The 24,208-nt window shown below is 43.8% G+C and overlaps 1 protein-coding gene across 1 annotated transcript in view; it reads left to right on the top strand.

Annotated features, from left to right (window-relative positions):
• Nucleotides 1–24,208, top strand: part of LOC126291470 (uncharacterized) — a 323,747-nt gene that overhangs the window by 123,811 nt on the left and 175,728 nt on the right. Inside the window, exons 10-11 of the mRNA XM_049984981.1 lie at nucleotides 6,448–6,633; nucleotides 18,683–18,887. Of these exons, the coding sequence (XP_049840938.1) occupies nucleotides 6,448–6,633; nucleotides 18,683–18,887 (391 nt within the window). The remainder of the gene's footprint in view (nucleotides 1–6,447; nucleotides 6,634–18,682; nucleotides 18,888–24,208) is intronic.

Here is a 24,208-nt window from a genome sequence, read left to right as displayed (position 1 = left end):
AGTTTGGACAAGAAGAGAATAGAAGCTTTCGAAATGTGGTGCTACAGAAGAATACTGAAGATAAGGTGGATAGATCACGTAACTAATGAGGAGGTATTGAATAGGATTGGGGAGAAGAGAAGTTTGTGGCACAACTTGACTAGAAGAAGGGATCGGTTGGTAGGACATGTTTTGAGGCATCAAGGGATCACATATTTAGCATTGGAGGGCAGCGTGGAGGGTAAAAATCGTAGAGGGAGACCGAGAGATGAGTACACTAAGCAGATTCAGAAGGATGTAGGTTGCAGTAGGTACTGGGAGATGAAGCAGCTTGCACAGGATAGAGTAGCATGGAGAGCTGCATCAAACCAGTCTCAGGACTGAAGACAACAACAACAACAGATAAAACTTCGGTATCCGAAAACTTCACTTGGTGGTTGCCTGGTTGAAGAGCATGTTCCTCTACAGCTGATTTTTCTATTTTTCCAAGTCGACAAAGACTTTATGCTCTTTCAGTCGCGTATTTACGCTTCTTTTGGTAGTACCAATATAAACTTTACCACAGGTACATGGAATTTTATACACACCACATGTCGACAGAGGAGGGCGTTTATCCTTCACAGATAGTAGTACTTGACTTTTCTTTGTTGGTTTAAAGACCGGTTTTATGTCATGTTTTCGTAAAATCTTACCGATCCGATCTGTTACTTTTTTAATAAAAGGGAGAACTACTGTATTGTTCTTGCGTTGTGGTTCATTCTTATCTTTTGGTCTCCTGTTCCTTGGACGCAAAATTGTATTTATCTCTTTTTTTTGAGTAGCCGTTTTTTTCAAAAGCCTGCTTCAGATGTTTCACTTCAGCATCCAAAGGATCAGGAGTACATATCCGTTCCGCTCGATCGACAAGACTTTTTATGACACCCTTTTTTTTTTGTTGTGGATGATGATTAGAAGTTTTGTGTAAATATCTGTCCGTATGTGTTTCCTTCCGAAAAACCTTATATTCCAAGCTACTATCGGACCGTCTCATAACTAAGACATCCAAGAAAGATATTCTGTTATCCTTTTCTATTTCCATGGTAAACTGTATTTTTGGGTGAATTTTATTTAGATAATCAAAGAAATCGTCCAAGGCCTTTCTGCCATGGGACCAAACCACAAATGTGTCATCTACATATCGATACCAACGAGATTGTTTGTTATTAGCTTAGTCTAGGGCTGATTGTTCAAATCTCTCCATGTAAAGATTGGCAATCTCAGGGCCTAATGGATTACCCATTGCTACTCCGGTGTTGGGTAGCATATATATATATATATATATATATATATATATATATATATATATATATATATATATATATATATATATATATATATATATATATCATTACTCGAGCACACTAAGGTGACGATTCCCGTAAGAGTTCGGGCAACCTGTGTACATTCGCACAGACGAAGGTCAATGGCTGGGTAGCCTTTCACTATATATATATGGAGATAGTAACTGTTCTCGAAGCTGCACGGTCATCAATGGTATTTGTTCTTTCGAGAACAGACTGTCATCCCTCTAATAAAAAACTGAGTTAACCGATCAACGACGAACTTAAACGGGTGTCTTACAACGTCCGCTCCGAGCAGATGCAACGAACGAAAGCGAACAAAATGAGGTTAAAAAAAAGTGGAGAGAGCGTCTGCCATGTAAGCAGGAGATCCCGGATTCGAGTACCGGTCGGGGCACACATTTCAGCTCTCCCCATCGAGGTATATCAACAACACCTGTCGGCAGCTGAGGGTTTCAATTTTCATTTATTCTAGAGAAGCTGCCCGGTCATCAATGGTATCTGTTCTTTCGAGAACAGTTACTATCTTTATATATTAACATTACAAGATCACATGTTAATATAAGTGCGACATAAGCCACTAAAAATATGAAATGATGGTAAATTAATAAGCAGCGTAACCTCTAGACTGCTGACTGCAAGCATGCAACAATGGACGCATTGTGTTGCACTGGTGCCGGATGTCAGTTCATGGGATGGAGTTCCATGCAGGTTGGTTGCAAGGTGACAAGTTGCCTCCTTTTAAAAACAAACACACACACACACACACACACACACACACACACACACACACACACACACACACACAGTGCCATCACTGGCACGGAGGCAGAACTGGCTTTCATCAGAAAACACGACATACCGTCACCCTGCCGTCGAATGACAGTACCGAAGCCACAGTGGAATGCACTGAGTCGGGCGCCTAACTCGGGGCTGTCCTTGAAGTAACTGATTTGTGACAGTTCATTGTCACTGTGGCGCCAACTGCTGCTCACATTGCTGCTGCAGATGCAATACAATGCCAGAACTACACGCCGAACACGATGGTCTTCCCTCTCGGTAGTGACACGTGGCCGCCTGGAGCGCGTTTTTCTTGCGACCGTACTTTCTTGTGACCACTCCTGCCAGAAATCACATAGTGGCTACATTCCTGCCATATCTTTCTGCAGTATCGCAGGACGACATCGAGCTTCTCGTAACCCTGTGAAACGACATCGTTCAAACTCAGTGAGGTGTTGATAATGGCGTCTTTGCCGCCTTAAAGGCATTCTTGACCAACATTAACTCTCCACGTCCCATCTCAAAGCTAGCTAACGCTCACGACCGTTACAGCGTGTATTTCAAGAGAGATGGAAGGGAATTTTTATCGCTATTCTGCCAGTGCTACTTTACCCTTTGAGTAGGTACACTTTTCAAAAGAACTATGTGATAAAACAACGAAATTTTTACTGCACACATATAACATATATGCCTCAATTTACAAGTAAAATGAACATACTGCCTCTTATGGTTTTGAAGGAAAAATATTTTATTCTTTCACTAGTAAAATTTAACTTTCTTTTGTACATTAATTATTATAAAACAGTTTCTGATTGTTTAGTGGCTCTTAATTTAATTGAAATAACTTATTACTATCTGCAGCACAAATTTACCAAATTTTATGTTTCTAACCCCATTAGTTTATCAAATAATAGCACCTGAAAGTAAAAAAAAATGTACTTTTGAGAAAAATCCATCTAATGCTTTTATATTGCAATTCTAGAATAGTTCATGAGAATTAGTTACCACTAATATAATATTTTCCTGCATCATACTGAACATCATCAAAATCATACTGATCGCATTTTCTTCTCTTGGTCCCTCTTCCTTTCTGTCTGGCACTTTTTTTTCGCAATATCCGCTTTGCGGATTCTCTATCTATTTTCACCAAAGATTTTGGAGCATTTCTACTAATTTTATGCCCAATAATTTCAAAACACCTAGTTTTCTAATTACACCACCATTGAAGCATAAAATAGTATCATAAACAACAAATTTGATGGCTATAAGCTGAACATATACAGTTCTTGTTAACTGGTTCCAAATGACAATTCATACATTCATTTAAATTTTCGGTTTTCCCATGAAGACATTTCTTCAGCAAGGTATCTTTACAAAGATCTCTAAATATGGGTTTAATATCATTCGAGTAAAGAAGGTTTGTGGTCATATCTGGCACTTCTCCTGTACTTGCACCAAGTGTCAGGATCATTCGGGCAAAGACCGTGTACTGGATTTTCATTTGTGGAAAGTTTATGGAAAAATATAGCCCATACAGCTTTTTTTCGTGTTTTCTAATTTCCCTACATTTGTCCTTATGGCCAAGCCATAATAATTCTATTTCAAGATTTGTGAGGCGACCTTTACCATCTATCTTCTTACCATCTTCCAACACTATTTTTGACCTTACTTTCAATAATCTTTTCAACCTGGACCTCATTCTCTTCTGGGCATGCCCAATGCAGTCTAAATTAGAAATTGTGACTTTAGGACCATGGGCTTGTTCTGCACATACTCCGTCATAAGCCTTGCTGTGACCGTCCCCAGATTGCCACAGAGCGTCAGGAAAACAATCATAGCTCCCGAAAAAATTGTCGTATTTATATAAAACAAAAACTGTTTCACGCAGAAAAGACGAGGCATTTCAAATACGCTAGAAAACCAAATACCGAATTTTTGAAGCCCACTTGCCTTCCGTCTTCCCTTAAAGCAAACCTAATATGCGCCATTATAGTGGCCCTAGTAGCACGACTCTCACGCGATTAATGAGAAATTGGAATAGACATCAAATTTCATATGCATGAACACGCCTACCAACTTAGTCACGCAGCTCCTCCTTAGTGCTGCGATTTTTTTCCTTATCTCATTTTGCGAGAGCGTGCGGCACTCAAACATTACTATGGTAGTGTCCTCATGCTTGATTGCTTTCTAAATGCGATATTTAATGTTTCTAATTTTTATATGTTGTCTTTAGCTTCGGATGATTCACGAGAGACTGGACGGAAAGTTTGCATCTGATTATTGACTTCCCGTATGGCCAGGGCTTCTTAGTATTTTTTCGGTGATGATGGACCCGAGCGAAGATTTATAAAACTTTGCGTTGCCGTCACGGCAATGAGTATCTGAAAATGTCCATTTCTGATGAGGAGTGAAACTAGCATCATCAGTTGTTTGCTATATTAGCAGGTCCTCCGCGTCTCCACCTCCTGCAATCCGTCGCTTCGTTCTTAATGCTATTGTGTGTTCTGGTGTCCACTTCATCATTCATGATCTGAAGTCTTTCTCTCTCGCTGCCCGCTGTCGCCGATCGGTTCTAGGCGCTTCAATCCGGAACCGTGCTGCTGCTACGGTCGCGGGTTCGAATCCTGCCTCGGGCATGGATGTGTGTGATGTCCTAAGGTTAGTTAGGTTTAAGTAGTTCCACGTTTAGGGGATTGATGACCTCCGATGTTAAGTCCCATAGTGCTCAGAGCCATTTGAACTTTCTCTCTCGCCTCCTCTTCCCTTCTATATTCCCCTCAGACTGTTTTTACGAAATTAACTTTTTTCTTAGTATATGTCCAATCCCGTTTTTACCCCTCTTTCCATTGCATACGGTAATTACCTTTTCCCCCACTCCTCTCAGTACTTCATTTTTTCGCTTTATCCATCGAGCTTATTCCTTCCATCTTCCACCATGTTCACGTGTCAAAAGCCTCTAGCCACGCTACATTTTTCTTCCTCAGAGTCCATGTTTCAGCACCATACACGAGAACTCTCCATTCAAAACATTTTTTTAGTCTTTTCCTCAAATCTTTGTCCTCATAGCTGCAGATAATTCTCCTTTTTCTCATTCTGTTCGATCGTGGCTTAACTCCTTCCGACAGTGACGAGCTGAGGAAGTAGCCCTTACACGGCTTCGAATAGGACATTGTCCGTTGACACTTGGTTTTCTGTTACGCCGTGAGGAGCCAACAACGTGTCGGACATGTTGGACACAGCTGTCGATACGACGTATTTTAACTGAGTGTTTTATATGTGGCTTTGAGGGAAGATTTAAGTTTCCCACCAGACCTGCCCTCTATTTTAACGAATAATGAGGCGAGTGTAGCTAGAGTTTTAAGTTTTTGTGTGCTGTCTGGACTTCTCCCTAAGATATTGGGATTGAGATCTTAATGTGCTGTAAAGTGGTCACTCAGCCACCGTTAATTATTTTTACCTCTTTAGTACTGGCATTTTATTTTTAGTTTTATCTACCTGTTTTGATGTGCTGTGTAGAATCTTGAAATTTGAACATTTACAATTCTCGCAAAGATCGGCTCTGAATTGATCCTTGCTTAACAGATCTTGACTGCACTCGTCAACATTTCTTTAGGGAACGGGCGCTGATAACCTCATTGTTGTGCGCCCTAAAACACTTATCTCCTTTTTCACAAAATGCCTCTTTCGCCTTGGTATATTGGTTTTTGTTTCTGTACTGCTGTTTCAGTCAGTTTCTGTCCTGCTTGCTACGGATTTAAAGCTGTGCGCATTTTCTCATATTTCTATATTAACCTCACCTTTACCCTTAATTTGCTCCTAGTACTATTACTTTTGTTGTTTGTATCAGGTTGCCCATGTCCTTAGTGGCTTTGTGCGCCTAATTTTAAAATAATCTCTCTCTCTCTCTCTCTCTCTCTCTCTCTCTCTCTCTCTCTCTCTCTCTCTCTCTCTCTCTCTTGTGTGTGTGTGTGTGTGTGTGTGTGTGTGTGTGTGTGTGTGTGAGACAAGATTGTTACTACCCCATATGTGCCCATGTTCCGCCCGAAACAAAATAACTCCTCTGCCAGATTTTCCTCCATTAGCTGTTCCAGCCTTTTATTAATGATTCTTAACATAGCTGTGGCTGCGTGTGAAATGAGACTAATTGTCCTGTACTCACTGCGTTTCGTAGTAACGAAATGGATAAAACGATATGAGTTTGTCAATTCTTTAATTCTTCGGATTATTATTTTCATTTTTTTTACACGGTGACTTCTGGAGCCACTATAGGCCACTGCTGTCTTCGACGACAGATTTCGTGTAGCGAGCTGTGCTCCTGCCGACACCTCACCACCTCTCGTTCACTCAGGTGGTGGTAGAAGCGGAGGCCGCAGTCCAGAAGCGGCCGGACCTGCTGGGAGCGGCCACCAAGGTCGTCTCGTTCGACTTGCCCACGCCCTCTGAGCGGCCGGACCTCCTGGCCGTCGAGGAAGACAAGGCGCCCATCGCCAAGCCGCTCACGCCCTACTACCCGGAGCCCAAGACCATCCTAGACGTGAGTACGGCGCTCTCCCCTTTGGCTGGCACGAGGGTGTTAATGGACGCGCATGAGCAAACCCTCGCTACAACTGTCGTAATGTACATATGTTAATTCTTCCGGGTTATATGGCCGTGCTCCATGGAATTCTTCTATTCCTAACGTTTCGTCCAATACTACGTTGGACATTTTCAGAGGTATGGCTCGTTCTGCTGAGTCCTGCAGACTGAGTCGGCAGGAGTCCGCAGGGCCATCCATACCTCTGAAGATGTCCAGCGTAGTATTGGACGAAACGTTAGGAATAGAACAACTCCATGTACCACGGCCATGTAACCCGGAAGAATTATCAAAAACAGTACCATCCGGTCGTGAAAGCCTTCATTTTATGATAATTACAGATTTTACACTGTCTTGACGCATTCTGACGTCGTTAATTTCCATCATATGGTATCAGATCGTACACTATCGGATCACTCGATGTAGCGAAATAAATAAAAAATATTATTTATTGATTTTTAAAACAAAATATGTATAAGGAAATTTAACTGTAGAATTTTTGAAAGGCTTATTTGCGGACTGTATTGACCGGCTTGAATGCGGACAAATTCGGCGCTGCGCGAAATTTGCCTGTAATATAATTTACAATTTCGATTAATAATATTTTTGAATTCTACATCGTTGTTGATTTATTCAGAGTTCTGACCTTAAATGTAGAATTAGTCCTTCTGCTACAGTATTAATTCATTAGTCGCCACCGAGTGAGGTGGCGCAGTGGATAGCACACTGGACTCTTATTCGGGAGGACGACAGTTCAATCCCGCGTCCGGCCATCCTGATTTAAGTTTTCAGTGATTTCTCTAAATTGCTCCAGGAAAATGCCGGGATGGTTCCTTAGAAAGGGCACGGCCGACTTCCTTCGCCATCCTTCCCTAATCCGATGAGACCGGTGACCCCGCTGTCTGGTCTCTCTCCCCAAAACACACCAAACCATTAGTCTCCATCAATGTTCTTCTCTTTGTTGACCGTGCATATCTTCCTAAATCGGCATCGGTTTCCTTCACGAAGAATGTGGAAACAAAGGAATACAATGCTACGTCGCTTTAAATAATTGTCTTGGATACTTTTCACTATTTTTTATTCACACGTCAGTAAGACTTACTATGCTCGTCGCACAAATCATAAATACTAACAAGATGGCTGCCTTCAGCACACACCAAAAATTACGTCAGTGCCCTACCAGGTAACAAGCGAGAGTGTATCTTAACTCCTTTTTGGAGTATGAAACAAAAGCGAATCCAATATGAACATTACAGAGTTTATATTCTACATTCCTCTCAATTTAATCTTTGGTTGTAATGTTTCATTACAACATATGTCCATCCTTGGCCTTTGTGATTGCTTGAACTCCGCTGGAGACGCTTTGTTAGGTGCCTTCATTGAGGTACTAAATGTCTGGAGGAGCGGCAGCCCGTTCTTCCTCAAGAGCCGAAACGAGGGAAGGTACTGATGTTGAATGATCGGAGTCTGTAACGATGTCGACGTTCTAAAGGGAAGTGAAAGGCTATTTATGACTTGTACAATTCGAAGAGTCAAATCACATGAAATAGTAGTAGTAGTAGTAGTAGTAGTAGTAGTAGTAGTAGTAGTAGTAGAAGAGAAGTGTCAGACAAGTTATTAAGTTATCCTTCATGTTGCAATGTGTACAGGGTGATTCATAATAACGGTTAAAGATAATCCAAAGCGTTGTAGATGACGCTGAGACAAGTAATTTACAAGACACGGCGGGTCGCAAATGTCGGGAAGTACCCCGACAAAAGAATGATAAATGACGAAAATGTGACTGCACCAGAGGACAAACCAGATGGAGCGGATGGGCTTGGACTTGTGAAGGGATGATTTAGCGATGCAATACTTGCATTCAAGAAAACGGTGCAAATTTCGAACACCTTTTGATAAGTGTATACGTAGAATTTACAAAATTATCGTCCTTACTGCACCCAAGTAAAAGGTGTTATTTCAAATAATTAATATAAAACTGTAACCAGTCACTTTTAAAATGATTGTTTTATTCCGTGAACCGGTTTTAGAACCTTTTCAGGTTCATATTCAGGTGGTTTCTGAAAGCTACATCATTATTTCCAGCATAATGCTGGGTGCTGGTTCTATGACAAAAAGACGGAACAAGCTTTAATGTACCGCCATGACTATTGCTTATCTGTCGATATGGATGTAAATTTAGTTTCTTGTAACGAAGACCTTGACAAAAAGATATAGTGTAGGCCTATTTTGCACAGAGATGTAATTTCTTTTTTTACATGGATTATAGTCGATATAAGGGCAAATATTTTAATCAGACTGGCGATAACAGGAGAGCACAAAATAAAATAAGTAAATAATTTCCTACAAGAACAAACTTCAGGTGATCTGATGTCTTATTTCTATTCGTGTATTAACGTATATTACAGGCAGTTGATAGCAAATATTTTAATCAGGATTGCCATTAACATGAATGCCCAGTAATCAATAACACAGTTATTGCATATGCTTTGAGATACAGCTATTTATATGACTAGGACCTTCATATTTAAATTTTTAAATTAATAACAAACTTTCAAATGAACTGTTGACTTATTTATGTTGTTACGTTAACATGATCTGGGATATTAGTAAGGGTACATTCTGTTCATTTTATCAAAAGGTATATGGATAAACGTCATAGTGTTTGTGTTGGACTAAAGCTGGGCGAGACACAGACGGTGCACCAGGAATGGAGCTCTGAGTAGGTCCGGTAAAAAACACTTTCGCGAGCGATGAGGTAGGCAGCCAAGAGTTGTGTTCACTTCACAAGATGGGAAGTCAGACAAGTGGCAGTCTAACGAATGAATAATGGTAATCTTGCTGCAGATACCTGACGTCCAATAAACCACATGCAAAGATGTAAAAATACGTCAAAGCCGGAACCGGCAGTCTGGAATCCGCCCAGAGAATACTGTGCTTAGAGCTCCCAGAACGAGAAAGGAATCACTGCCACCAGAGTAGAAGAATCGACAACCAACCTACAATCAAGAAAGCTGTCAAAACTACACGCCTTACCGGACAGCAGTGGCAAGGCGAGGAAACGTATCCTGCCGTTACATACACTAACCCCAGAGCAGGTAACTGGGGCGTTAGCGGCCACGAGGCAGGAGAAAACCACTGGTTGAACTGAATGTAATAAATAGTAATTAGAAGTCCAGGAAAGGTAATCAAATCCGCCTTCCCCAAGCACTCAGCTAGCTGCTCTTCGCCTCGGCAACACTACGAGTAGCAACACGAACCCAAGTGACTGGAGAATCGTGGGATCTCATAATGGTGGTGGTTTCTGTACTTGAATCCAAAAGCGCTCAAAGCTTGCAGGTTCCGGTTTACGACGAGGTCGTGAATACCTTCGTGACCACAGGCCTTCGATCCGGCAGCTTTGCGAGCCACCAGCGGTCCCAGCGTTTCCCGCATTGCGCAGACCTCGCTCCTCCTGAGTCCCCAAAACTGCACACTGACTCGACCCGGAAGAACGACGACGTCGCATCCCCCCCCCCCCCCCAAAAGATAGGGCCACAGTTACATGTCAATAACCGCTGCTGCTGCCAGTAGCGGACACGCAACGCTTGCGAAACCAAGTGGCGCCAGTCAACACGAGAAGACAAACAACCGCAAGCATACTGAAATGTAGACTTTCACGGCCGGAAATATCATGTCCATTATAATTATCCGGGCTGTTATGCCGTGGTCGGTTGATGAATTCTGTGTCAATTCCCAACGTTTCGTCTCCAACTGCGGGAGACATCTTCAAGGGCGTCCGTAGCTCGATGGAAGGTCCGACATACCCACTGGCTCGCTACTGACTGCCGCTAAATTCCGTGTCCACATCTCCACAGCTGCATGGGATCCTATACACTCCAGTTTTTTCCAATGGCTTTCGAGCGTCCTTGTATAGGATCCCATGCAGCTGTGGAGATGTTTATGTGGGTACCACTAAAAGAACTGTTTCTAAACGTTTGGAAGAGCACAAAGGAAATTGTAGAAGAGGAGAAACGGAACGATCAGCTGTTGCGGAGCATGCTTTCCAGCCAGGGAACCACAATATTTGTTTCGAGGAGACGCAAGTACTAGCGGCCACAAGCGGATATTACAGGGAGGCAATCTAAATCGCTAAACACCCAAATAATTTCAACCGAAAGGAGGAGGGCGTGAAATTAAACGGTTTATGGATGCCGGTGTTAAAGATGTGTTCCACCCGTCCACTACTGGGTGATGGCAACGGCGATCGAAGGCGACGGACAGCGGCCAATTGCACTGACGTTTCCAAAACACGTGACGTCACGCCGCGGCGCGGGAGCGCGCGGACACGGAATTTAGTGGCAGTCAGTAGCGAGCCAGCGGGTGTGTCGGACCTTCCATCGAGCTACGGACCACCTTGAAGATGTCCTCCGCAGACGGGAACGAAACGTTGGGAATTGACACAAAATTCATCAACCGACCACGGCATAACAGCCCGGATGATTATAATGGACAACTGCAAGCATGGCCGCAGCACGGCCCATTTACTGAAATTTTTATTTGGGTTTTTCACATGTGAATTGAAAGACTGGAATCATTTTTAGCAATCTATTAGTGGAAGTAAGTCAGAAGCATGGTTGTAGATGTGTATTAACATTCAAGCACTAAATGTAAATGATGAAATCTACACAGCTCCACGCCAAGCATCGCGGGTGAATCCCCACGATCTGTGAAGGCTTCAGCATGATACGGCTCGGTTTTCTCGCACTCTGACAACGCCTGTCACGTGAAGCGACGTGTGCGCTACTTGCTACCTTACAGCAACATGAACCTTACAATGCTAAATGTCAGAACGCAGGAATAAAAATGTAAGGAGACGTAGGTGGAGCATTTTTCAGTGCCGAGGTCGTGATTCTCCGAACTTGGACAAAGGAAAACTGGGAGAACTTAACAAATGGCTGTGAAGGGTTCCCACCTCCCATATTTGCAACAAAACGTCAGGACCAAATGCAAAACGTTCGGCCGTTCGTTTGTGCGTGCGCGTAACCGAATATACGAACGTTACTGTATATAACTCTGCTCTAGAAGAAACAGTAAGTGCCTCTGCACACCGTGGTGTATTAAATGTCCACTTCCTTGCATTATTATAACTGTACTTTGAATACTGTTTGGCTACAGTTAATGTATTATTATTAAATACAAATGTAGAGCAAATAGAAATCTGAACTAAGGAATCTATGGAAGATGAATGGAAGGTAATGAAGAATAAACGAAAGAGTTTAACATTTGCCGATACCATTACACCTGTAATTCTGTTAGAGGCGGCAAAGGACTAGGAAGCTCAGTTGAACGCGATGGATATTTTCTCGAAAAAAGGTGACGAATATCACCATAAGTGGAACAAGGATAACAGAACGCAGTCGAATTAAATAAATGTTGAGGGAATTGGATTAGGAAATGAGAAACTATAGTAGTAGATGAGCTTCGCTATTTGCGCAGCAAAATAAGCGGTGACGAACTAAGAATCTGGGATATAAAATATAGACTGGCAATAGCAAGAAAAGCCTTTCTGAATAAGAGGAAATCGTTAACATTTTATGTAAAGTTAAGCATTAAGAAGTCTTTGTCTGGGATCCGTATGGAGTGTGTACTTGGACGGAAATGAAACGTGGGCGATTAGCAGTTAAGGTGGAATACTGCTGAAGGTTATGTTCGCAGAGGGTGAGAAGAGGTACTGATCAGATTTAGGAACGAAGGCACATTGAGAGAACTTGATTAAAAAAGTTGTTACGAAATGGATTCACATTTTGCCAATCCTTACTGACATCAGCAGTATCAGATTGACAATTACTACATGCCACAAGTTTTATTGTATCAACCAATACGTCTTTCAGCCATCAGTGATGATTACGATGTCACTATTTATATAGTGTTATATGTTCACTTTGAAATGTCCAATTCTGCGAATCCGAATTGATATCAGCTGTTTTTGCCACATGCAAATTTATGCCGGACCTGAATTCGAACCTGGAGTTACCGCTCATGGCGAGCGATCGCATCCAGCACGCATCCAGGATATACCCAAATTTCCATGGAATCCACAACTCAAACGCTCGCAGATTTCGTGATCCTTGCACAGAGAGAAACAGGTAATCGTCATTCCAGGCGAACAAGGCATGGATACATCATGGATGGTTACAGTATCTGTGTTTATACTATGTCTGTATCTTTAAATTGCAATGTCCTTCAGACACACAGGCGTGTGTGCGTGCGAGCATGTGAGCGTAAGGGTTGTGGTCTTGATGACATGGAAATTTCTGAGACGTACTGCTCCTTACAAGCGAGAAATTCGCGTCTCATTACGACACAGATTTTCATGTGAAAAAAAACAACTGATTTCAATGAGGATTCGCATTGAATCCACTTCGTAATATTTACCACAGCTGTAATTGAACAGTGTCTGTTCCTTCGGACATGCCTGAATACCTGGAGAACATTGTCAAGTGAAGATAGACATTATATCAAGACATCGTAATCATCATTGATGACCAAAAGAGATAATGGCTGATACGATACATCCTGTGACATTTAGGAATCATCAGCTTGACGTCTCGAGGTAAAAATGTTTGAGTCAGACCGAAGATACAGGGTGACAGTCATTGAACTATATGAAAAAAATAGGTACAAACTACGGCTTGCGCACTCTTTATTCAGCATGTAAATGTCACTACATATATTCGGATATAGGTTATGACACTTCGATATGCCTGCCGTCACTGGCGATGATTTGGCGCAGACAACGAAATTCTGCATGGTCCGCTGAAGTGACCTTCAGAATGGCCGCCTCCATCTCAACAATAGTTTTGGGGTTATACATCTACATCCATACTCCGCAAGTCACCTGACGGTGTGTGGCGGAGGGTACCCTGAGTACCTCTACCGGTTCTCCCTTGTGAAATGATTTGGGTGAAGGTCACGGTTAAAGCAGGCTCGGACATGGTAAATGGATGTCTCTATAGGCCCCCGGGCTCTGCAGCTGTTGTGGCTGAGCACCTGAAGAATAATTTGGAAAATATTTCGAGTAGATTTCCCCACCACGTTATGGTTCTGGGTGATTTTAATTTGCCGAATATAGACTGCTGTACACCTTGTCTTTATTTTATTTATTTAGCGTATGGCTTCTACAGAGTAAAATTGCGCACATACTATTAATGTAATAAACGAATTACAAATATATTATCAAATGATTGATTGCAAACAACAATATGCGAAAGATTAGGGAGACAGCCATTGCTGCTATTAGATGTCCACATCTAAGCAGGTCACCCACTGAACAGCACGTGGAGTAGCATTCATGATATCGCTCCATTCTCCTTCAAGCCTCCTCGCAGGACATTCGAAGATTAGTTGAGGGAATGTTTGTTCGTCTGCACCACAGTCGCATCATGGGTCATCAGTGAGTTTCCAATTGTTGAGAGTGGCCTTACACCTGCCGTGGTTAGTCCTCACACGATTAAGTCTGCACCAAGTTCTTCTGGGCATTTGCATTCCTTCCACCGGTATCGAAGGATCAAAATCAGTGATGAGGATGGCGCTCGTACCTTTCTGCGAGTTTGAGGACTTCGTCTTCCCATATTTTAGGCGGGTAGTTGGTCCAATATTTTTCGGATAGTTAAATCTTCAGAGACGGAGGGGTCATAAATTTTCTTCCATTCTCGTATAGCTGCTTGCTGCCTTCTGAGGGAGAGAGGGAGGGAGGAGCTACACTCCTGGAAATTGAAATAAGAACACCGTGAATTCATCGTCCCAGGAAAGGGAAACTTTATTGACACATTCCTGGGGTCAGATACATCACATGATCACACTGACAGAACCACAGGCACATAGACACAGGCAACAGAGCATGCACAATGTCAGCACTAGTACAGTGTATATCCACGTTTCGCAGCAATGCAGGCTGCTATTCTCCCATGGAGACGATCGTAGAGATGCTGGATGTAGTCCTGTGGAACGGCTTGTCATGCCATTTCCACCTGGCGCCTCAGTTGGACCAGCAGACCGCGTGAGACGACGCTTCATCCAGTCCCAAACATGCTCAATGGGGGACAGATCCGGAGATCTTGCTGGCCAGGGTAGTTGACTTACACCTTCTAGAGCACGTTGGGTGGCACGGGATACATGCGGACGTGCATTGTCCTGTTGGAACAGCAAGTTCCCTTGCCTGTCTAGGAATGGTAGAACGATGGGTTCGATGACGGTTTGGATGTACCGTGCACTATTCAGTGTCCCCTCCACGATCACCAGAGGTGTACGGCCAGTGTAAGAGATCGCTCCCCACACCATGATGCCGGGTGTTGGCCCTGTGTGCCTCGGTCGTATGCAGTCCTGATTGTGGCGCTCACCTGCACGGCGCCAAACACGCATACGACCATCATTGGCACCAAGGCAGAAGCGACTCTCATCGCTGAAGACGACACGTCTCCATTCGTCCCTCCATTGACGCCTGTCGCGACACCACTGGAGGCTGGCTGCACGATGTTGGGGCGTGAGCGGAAGACGGCCTAACGGTGTGCGGGACCGTAGCCCAGCTTCATGGAGACGGTTGCGAATGGTCCTCGCCGATACCCCAGGAGCAACAGTGTACCTAATTTGCTGGGAAGTGGCGGTGCGGTCCCCTACGGCACTGCGTAGGATCCTACGGTCTTGGCGTGCATCCGTGCTGCGGTCTGGTCCCAGGTCGATGGGTACGTGCACCTTCCGCCGACCACTGGCGACAACATCGATGTACTGTGGAGACCTCACGCCCCACGTGTTGAGCAATTCGGCGGTACGCCCACCCGGCCTCCCGCATGCCCACTATACGCCCTCGCTCAAAGTCCGTCAACTGCACATACGGTTCACGTCCACGCTGTCGCGGCATGCTACCAGTGTTAAATACTGCTATGGAGCTCCGTATGCCACGGCAAACTGACTGACACTGACGGCGGCGGTGCACAAATGCTGCGCAGCTAGCGCCATTCGACGGCCAACACCGCGGTTCCTGGTGTGTCCTCTGTGCCGTGCGTGTGATCATTGCTTGTACAGCACTCTCGCAGTGTCCGGAGCAGGTACTACGGTGGGTCTGACACACCGGTGTCAATGTGTTCTTTTTTCCATTTCCAGGAGTGTATATTTCAAAGGGCATGAAGCCAGGGAACGGGAGTTGATTGCAGAGTTCCTGAGACAATCCTCATGGTGGTATTAAGCTGTATATCTATTTTCTTCGCGCGCGCGTGTGTGTGTGTGCGCGCGCGCTCTTGTACCTGACTGTCTCTAATATAGCTTGAGAAAAAGGAGTCGAATGTGTTCAGCCCCGTAAAATGTGGCGGCCAATCGAGGCCCATGCCAGTGACCTCTGGGTACCCCAGAGCCAGAATGCGCTCCTCCAGGACATCACTCTCCTCCTTCGATGGGGTCGAGTTGCGTCTTGCATGAACCACATCTTGTCGAAATCAGGTCGCTTTGGATAATGGGAATGAAATCATCTTCAAAAACCTTCAGGTACCGTTCAGTAGTCCCCGTGCCATCAGGGAATACCGCACCCATTATTCCGTGACTGGACACTGCATACCACAGAGTCACCCGTTGAGGGTAAAAAGACTTCTCCACCGCGAGATGCGTATTCTCAGTCCCCCAAACGCGCCAATTTTCCTTATTGACGAACCCATCCAAACGAAAGTGGGCTTCCTCGCTAAATCAAACCATATTCACCTCAAAGTCCGGTTCTTCAATTCTCTGGACAATAGTGTTAGCGGAACACAACAGTTTTTCCATGGCCTTGGGGCTTAATGGCTGATGGGTTTGACTTTTGTATAGGAACAGATGGTCTTCAACAGCAGTTTCTCATGGTGTTTACCGGTTGATTCCCACCTGTTGTGCACCTTGTCTGATCGATATCCTGGGACTGGTTTGAAACGCAGCGCATATCTTCTCGATGTTTGTACGCCTTCTCACGCTTTTTGGAAGACTGACAGCGACAACACAGCCATCACGAACACTAACCGCCCTCTCAAACTTGGGAATCAAATTCTTGATTGTTAGCACACTTGGACCCACCGTCTTCAGCGTGAACTCGGTCCCAAACTTCCTCTGAGCCGCAGTTAGACTGTTATTGCTCGCATAGGAGGCCTTTACAAGCGCTATACGTGCAGGCGAGCTGTACCGTGACATTTGCCGACAACAAGGCACGTATGCACATACTAATTTCCATCATGCCCCGCGGTCAACGGTGCAGTTTGAAAGGCCCAACGCAAACCTTTCAGAAGTTATGACGATTTTACACTCCTGGAAGTGGAAAAAAGAACACATGGACAGCGGTGTGTCAGACCCACCATACTTGGTCCGGAAATTGCGAGAGGGCTGTACAAGCAATGATCACACGCACGGCACACACCAGGAACCGCGGTGTTGGCCGTCGAATGGCGCTAGCTGCGCAGCATTTGTGCACCGCCGCCGTCAGTGTCAGCCAGTTTGCCGTGGCATACGGAGCTCCATCGCAGTCTTTAACACTGGTAGCATGCCGCGACAGCGTGGACGTGAACCGTATGTGCAGTTGACGGACTTTGAGCGAGGGCGTATAGTGGGCATGCGGGAGGCCAGGTGGACGTACCGCCGAATTGCTCAACACGTGGGGCGTGAGGTCTCCACAGTACATCGATGTTGTCGCCAGTGGTCGGCGGAAGGTGCACGTGCCCGTCTACCTGGGACCGGACCGCAGCGACGCACGGATGCACGCCAAGACCGTAGGATCCTACGCAGTGCCGTAGGGGACCGCACCGCCACTTCCCAGCAAATTAGGGACACTGTTGCTCCTGGGGTATCGGCGAGGACCATTCACAACCGTCTCCATGAAGCTGGGCTACGGTCCCGCACACCGTTAGGCCGTCTTCCGCTCACGCCCCAACATCTTGCAGCCAGCCTCCAGTGGTGTCGCGACAGGCGTCAATGGAGGGACGAATGGAGACGTGTCGTCTTCAGCGATGAGAGTCGCTTCTGTCTTGGTGCCAATGATGGTCGTATGCGTGTTTGGCGCCTTGCAGGTGAGCGCCACAATCAGGACTGCATAGGACCGAGGCACACAGGGCCAACACCCGGCATCATGGTGTGGGGAGCGATCTCCTACACTGGCCGTACACCTCTGGTGATCGTCGAGGGGACACTGAATAGTGCACGGTACATCCAAACCGTCATCGAACCCATCGTTCTACCATTCCTAGACCGGCAAGGGAACTTGCTGTTCCAACAGGACAATGCACGTCCGCATGTATCCCGTGCCACCCAACGTGCTCTAGAAGGTGTAAGTCAACTACCCTGGTCAGCAAGATCTCCGGATCTGTCCCCCATTGAGCATGTTTGGGACTGGATGAAGCGTCGTCTCACGCGGTCTGCACGTCCAGCACGAACGCTGGTCCAACTGAGGCGCCAGGTGGAAATGGCATGGCAAGCCGTTCCACAGGACTACATCGAGCATCTCTACGATCGTCTCCATGGGAGAATAGTAGCCTGCATTGCTGCGAAAGGTGGATATACACTGTACTAGTGCCGACATTGTGCATGCTCTGTTGCCTGTGTCTATGTGCCTGTGGTTCTGTCAGTGTGATCATGTGATGTATCTGACCCCAGGAATGTGTCAATAAAGTTTCCCTTTCCTGGGACAATGAATTCACGGTGTTCTTATTTGAATTTCCAGGAGTGTATTTCATATAGTTCAATAATTGTCACCCTGCAGAACACAGTTAGCTGGTTCAAATGGATGAAGACTGCAGTAGTTAACCGGAGTGTGAGAGTCTTGCACAGGATGGGCTATGGTGTGGAGCTGCGTCAGAACGGAGTTTAGACCGAAGGCCACAATGGCAGGGAAATGCTATGTCAGTATGTTGTAAGTAGGGCAGGAAGAAAGGTGCTTAAATGAGGTGTTTACATGACAGTGTGCATGGTATTTTGTGCACTGGTGTGCAGAATGCTTATGTGGTTGCCTCGCGCTGTTTCTCAGGACATCGCGAGAATCGCAGACCCGTTCGACACATCGTTCGCAGAGAACATCGCGCCCGGCCGAGCGGAGCTGCGCCTGTTGGAGAACGAATTGCTGGAAGAGGGACAACAAGCACCACAACAGCAGACTCTGCGGCACAGCCTCTCAGATCCGGACTTCGACCCCAGGGGTGAGGAGAAGGCAGAGGCGGGCCAGCAGCAGCCAGGTAACGTGTGCTGCCTCCGTTACAGCGGAACAATTAGCAGCACAATTGTTAATTTAGAATTCAAACAATCATAAAGGCCTGTGTCAGCTGCATGATTCTAGTTACATTCCTCGACAGTGTCGGATAGGTAAAAATTTTTAGTGACTGGGGGAGTCCCACAGGGTTTAATTGTGGTTCCACTCATATTCTCTTATATGTGAATGAATTCCAGAATGAGATTTTCACTCTGCAGCAGAGTGTGCATTGATATGTGAATGAACTTTCGCATAACATTCATGCGCCATAATTGTTACTTTGGCAAACGATACTGGTGTTATAATAAATACCATTATAGAGAAGCCAACAGAACAGATGGTAAAGGTATTTTTACAAAGAATTATATTGCGGTTTTCAAAAAAACTCTGCCAAAATTTTGAAAATTCACACTATATTCAGTTGTGTGAAACAAATAATCAGACCAGCAATTGATGCAGCACACGAACAGGAGCCAGTAAACAGGGTAGAATGCTCCAAATTTTTTAGGTTACACATTGATGAAAACCTGAACCGGAAAAATCATTATTGAGCTTGTCAAACAATTAAGCTCAGCTACTTTCGCTCTTTGTGTAATAGCTAATCTTAAACGAATCATCCTCCCGATATATTTTTCGTGTTTTCGTTCCATAATGTCTTACGGGATAATTTGCTAGAGTTAATCATCGCTTAGTAAGAAAGTAGTGTATGCACAAAAGCGAACACTAAGAATAAATTTTGGTGTTCATCCGCAGACGTTATGTAGGTACCTCTTCAAGGAGGTAGGCATTTTAATTGCACTGTCACAGTACATATAATCGCTAATGAAGTTAGTCATAAATAATACAATTTGAGAAGAACAGTGATGTCCATACCTACGAAACGAGAGGAAAAAATGACGTTTATTACCCTTTATTATAACTGTTAGTGGCTCAGAAAGGAGATCAATATGCAGCAACAATAATTTCTGATCATTTGCCAAATAACGTAAAATATCTGACAGGGTAGCAAGGTAAATTTTTAAATCTAATTACAATTATTTCTGCTCGACGGTTTCTTCTATTCGACGGACGAATTTCTGTTTCAAAACTGCTAATCAGAAAATCTGTGTCGTTCAACGTAATTTTGATAAAAGAATCGTTCAAACGATATGTGGAACTATAATTACACCAAACTCCATAAAATATAAATTGCCTGTTAAATGCACCGAGCGAGGTGGCGCAGCGGTTAACACATTGGACTCTCATTCGGGAGGAAGACGGTTCAATCCCGCGTCCGGCCATCCTGATGTAGGTTTTTCGTGATTTCCTTAAATTGCTCCAGGATAATGCCGGGATGGTTCCTTCGAAAGGGTACAGCCGACTTCCTTCCCCATCCTTCCCTAATGAGACCGATGGCCTCGCTGTTTGGTCTCCTCCCCCATGACAACCCAACCCAGTGAAATGCAGCAGTCTCAAGGACTGTGTTCAGTGCCATCTGGGTACGATTTGTGCACACTGAGAGATTTCAGTGTCAGTGGTTTGTTATTGTGATTGACGATCATATGGCGCTCATAAAGTCTGTCTGTGAGCCCTCTGTTTTGACTATATAGTCAGTAAGTGCGCTGAGTTTAGTGGTGGACAACCTTTACAACAGTTGTAGGGTTCGATCATACCCAACATACCGAATATCGTCCACGGAGGACATGCAGGCTCATGTTACATCTGCAGTATATCAGGGAACAATAGTGAACAATAGTGCAGCAGGATTAAGATTACGTGTGCCTCTGGTCAAGCACGCAACCGCGAAGTATGGCTGCCCTGGTGTCGCAAAAGTGATGACAGAGTCGAATTACGCTCTGTTTGCAGTGACCAGAGTTGGTTCTGACTGTACACGAGTGATAATATAGACGTGTACGATGTAGAGCTGGTGAATTGCCTATTCTGGAGTGTGTTCGCCCGCTACTCACAGGTTGCATCCCAGGCCTCATGATATGGGAAGCCATCAGTTAGAACTGGCGGTCACGTCTGGTGTTTCTGCAGGGATAAGTAACCAGTGCTCTCCTCATTACATAGGCTGTTACCGCACCGCTATGCCATTTCTCCAACACGAGGCCGATGTTCTTCTTGAGCTGGACAGTGCGCGTCCACATACGATTACTGCGATGCAACGTACTCTACGTGGTGTGCAAAAACAGGCTTGGCTGGCAAGATCATCAGACTTCTCGCTAATTGAGCGCGTGTGGGACACGATAAATCTGGAACTCAATCGTTCCCCGCGGCCAGCAAGAACCGTTACAGAGTTGGAAAAAAAGGCGCAAGGTACTTGGGACAGTGTATCGGAGGGTGCGATTTGGCTCCATGATGATCGTTTTCATGTGGGAATACAAGCCTGTTTTGGCGCCAGCGGAGGTTACAGAGTATGTTGATGCAACTGTTTGGACACTCTTTCATTTGGTATCAGTTTATCATATAACCTTACAGTGATGAATTACCTACTACCTCAATGGTATATAATCCCTTCCTTTCTGTGGTTAATAATAATAATAATTATTATAATTATAATATAATAATATAATATAATAATAATATAATAATATAATAATAATATTATAATAATATATTATTATTATTATTATTATTATTATTATTATGTGAAACACAAGAAAGGGATATATAACAAATATATGTGTACATATATATTGGTTTTAGGTGGCCGAAGATAAATTATGTTTCAAATGAGCGCCAGGCTCTCTACAAATTATTTCAAATTCTTTCGGCGAAATATAATACAGACTTAGTTCATTGACCTAGAACAAATCGTATCTCTGAAAGTATGCATTTTTTGACAAAATAAAATTAGTGAAGCTTTGCACTTTAGTATTTATTTACTTACATGTATAGTTCCGTAGGACCAAATTGACGAGCAAATCTCAAAGGTCATGGAACGTGTCAGTACATGAACTTACAACATAAAAGTAACAACAGATAAAAATAAATGTTCATGACCCTGAAAAAGTCAGTCCAATAGTTTAGGTAAACGCAATCAACAATACGACAAGCATCAACTTACTTTTTCAAGGAATTCCTCGACAGAACAGGAGGAGTGACCCATGAGGAAACTCTTCATATTCCATTTAAAAGTGCGTGGATTACTGCTAAGATTTTTGAATTAGAGTGGTAGCTTATTGAAAATGGATGCAGCAGTATACTGCGCACCTTTTTGCGCAAGAGTTAAGGAAGTCCGATCCAAATGCAGGTTTGATTTCTGCCGAGTATTAACCGAGTGAAAGTTGCTTATTCTTGGGAATAAACTAATATTGCTAACAAGAAACCACGAAAAGGAATATACATATTGAGAGGCCAATGTCAGAATACGCAGACTCGTGAACAGAGGTCGACAAGAGGTTCGTGAACTCGCACCACTTATTGCCCGAACCGCCCGTTTGTGATCCAAAAAGATCCTTCTAGAATGGGAAGAGTTACCCGGAATATAATACCATACGACATAAGTGAATGAAAATAAGCAAAGTAGACTAATTTACTTGTCGAAATATCACTCATTTTTTCATACCGTTGGAATAGTAAAAATGGCAGTATTCTTTGAACAAGATCCTGAACGTGGGCTTTCCATGACAGCTTACTATCTATCTGAACACCTATAAATTTGAACTGTTCAGTTTCACTAATCATAAGCCCTTTCTGTGAAATTAAAACGTCAGGTTTTGTTGAATTGTGTTAGAAACTGTGATTTAGCGTTAGTTTATTTTCTACAAGCCATGAACTGAGGTCATGTACTGCACTATTTGAAACAGTCAATGCTGCAGACAACCTCCTTTACTACCAAGCTAGTGTCATCAGCAAACACAAATATTTTAGAGTTACCCATAATACTAGAGGGCATATCGTTTATATAAATAAGGAATAGGAGCGGCCCCAACACTGATCCCTGGGGCACCCCTCACTTGACAGTACCCCACTCAGATCCCACACCAAAGCCGTTATCAACATTGTGAATAATGACCATTTGCTGCCTGTTGCTAAAGTAAGAGGTGAACCAATTGTGTGCTACTCCCCTTATTCCGTAATGGTCCAACTTCTGGAGCAGTATTGTGTGATGAACACAGTCAAATGCCTTTGTTAAATCAAAAAATACTCCAAGCGTTCGAAACTTTTTGTTTAGCCTATGCAGTATCTCACAGAGAAAAGAGAATATAGCATTTTCTGTTGTTGAACGACTTCTAAAGGCGCACTGTACATTTGATAGCAAAACGTATGATACAAAATGATCAATTATCTTTACATACACAGCATAGTTAATTGAATAACTTGAAATGATTCCTTCTGCTCCGGCTGTGTTGATACTTTACACAAAAAAATAACATTAAATACGCCGCGTAATGGCGGCCAATTGTTGCCGGTCAAAGATCCCCGCTGCTCGCTTCACAGAGCCTGAAAAAATGCTAAATAACTTCTTGAAATTATTAATTTAGTAAGAGTTGTTTTCACGGGTTCTTTAAGTAACACAATGCACTCACTTTTTGTAAATATATTTCCACTAAGCACAGAATACACACTTGAATTATTCGCTACGTACGAGAACAAATAGAACAAAAACTACCGCTTTGCAATAGCCAGCGTACCTTACATGCAGCAGAAGAAATGATCTGACTCGAAGCGATTTTAAATATCTTTTTTCTCTTATATATAATTACAAAGATGATGATGATAGTTTCGAGACCGTTATGCACTACGATCTCATCTACTATAAATGTCTTTATTACATTGCAATCGATATAGCCTTTCTTTGAAGCTAATTTAATACATTTTCATAATTAATATGTCGTTTATGTCCGTATAATATTATTCAGAGTCCTTTTCTTATTTACTTCAAATATATCGGCTTGAATATTTCAAAAGGGACACTATAATGGTCAAAGGAATGACATTGTCGTTGAGGGTGCTGCTTTTTTTCTGGTGGTGTATGTTTTTGTCTGCCGCTAGATTCAGTGCAGTCACCTTGTACGAGACCGTTAACTTCCATCATATATCAACATTGAAAAGAAAATAATGTATCGGGGTCATCTTGTCTCGAGTGTTGTTAATCTTGCTGCAGGCCACAGTGATGGTGCAGGCTGGTTGTCAGAAGAAAGGGTGGTCAGCCGACGGAAAGCCATAGAGCCAGTGAAAGAGTGATGGTTCATTTGTCAAAGTTCGTACGACATTTGAAAGCATCTTCTCGCCGTAGTCAGCGCCCCAGAGGTATGCGCGTTGCCTTGGCGAGATTGTTTCAAAACAATCGTTCAAATGGCTCTAAGCACTACAGGACTT

This window comes from Schistocerca gregaria, chromosome 9 (assembly GCF_023897955.1).
Source record: "Schistocerca gregaria isolate iqSchGreg1 chromosome 9, iqSchGreg1.2, whole genome shotgun sequence".
Taxonomy (NCBI): Eukaryota; Metazoa; Arthropoda; class Insecta; order Orthoptera; family Acrididae; genus Schistocerca; species Schistocerca gregaria.
The sequence above is the reverse complement of the archived record's forward strand: the minus strand, read 5'-3'. Positions and strand labels throughout refer to the sequence as shown.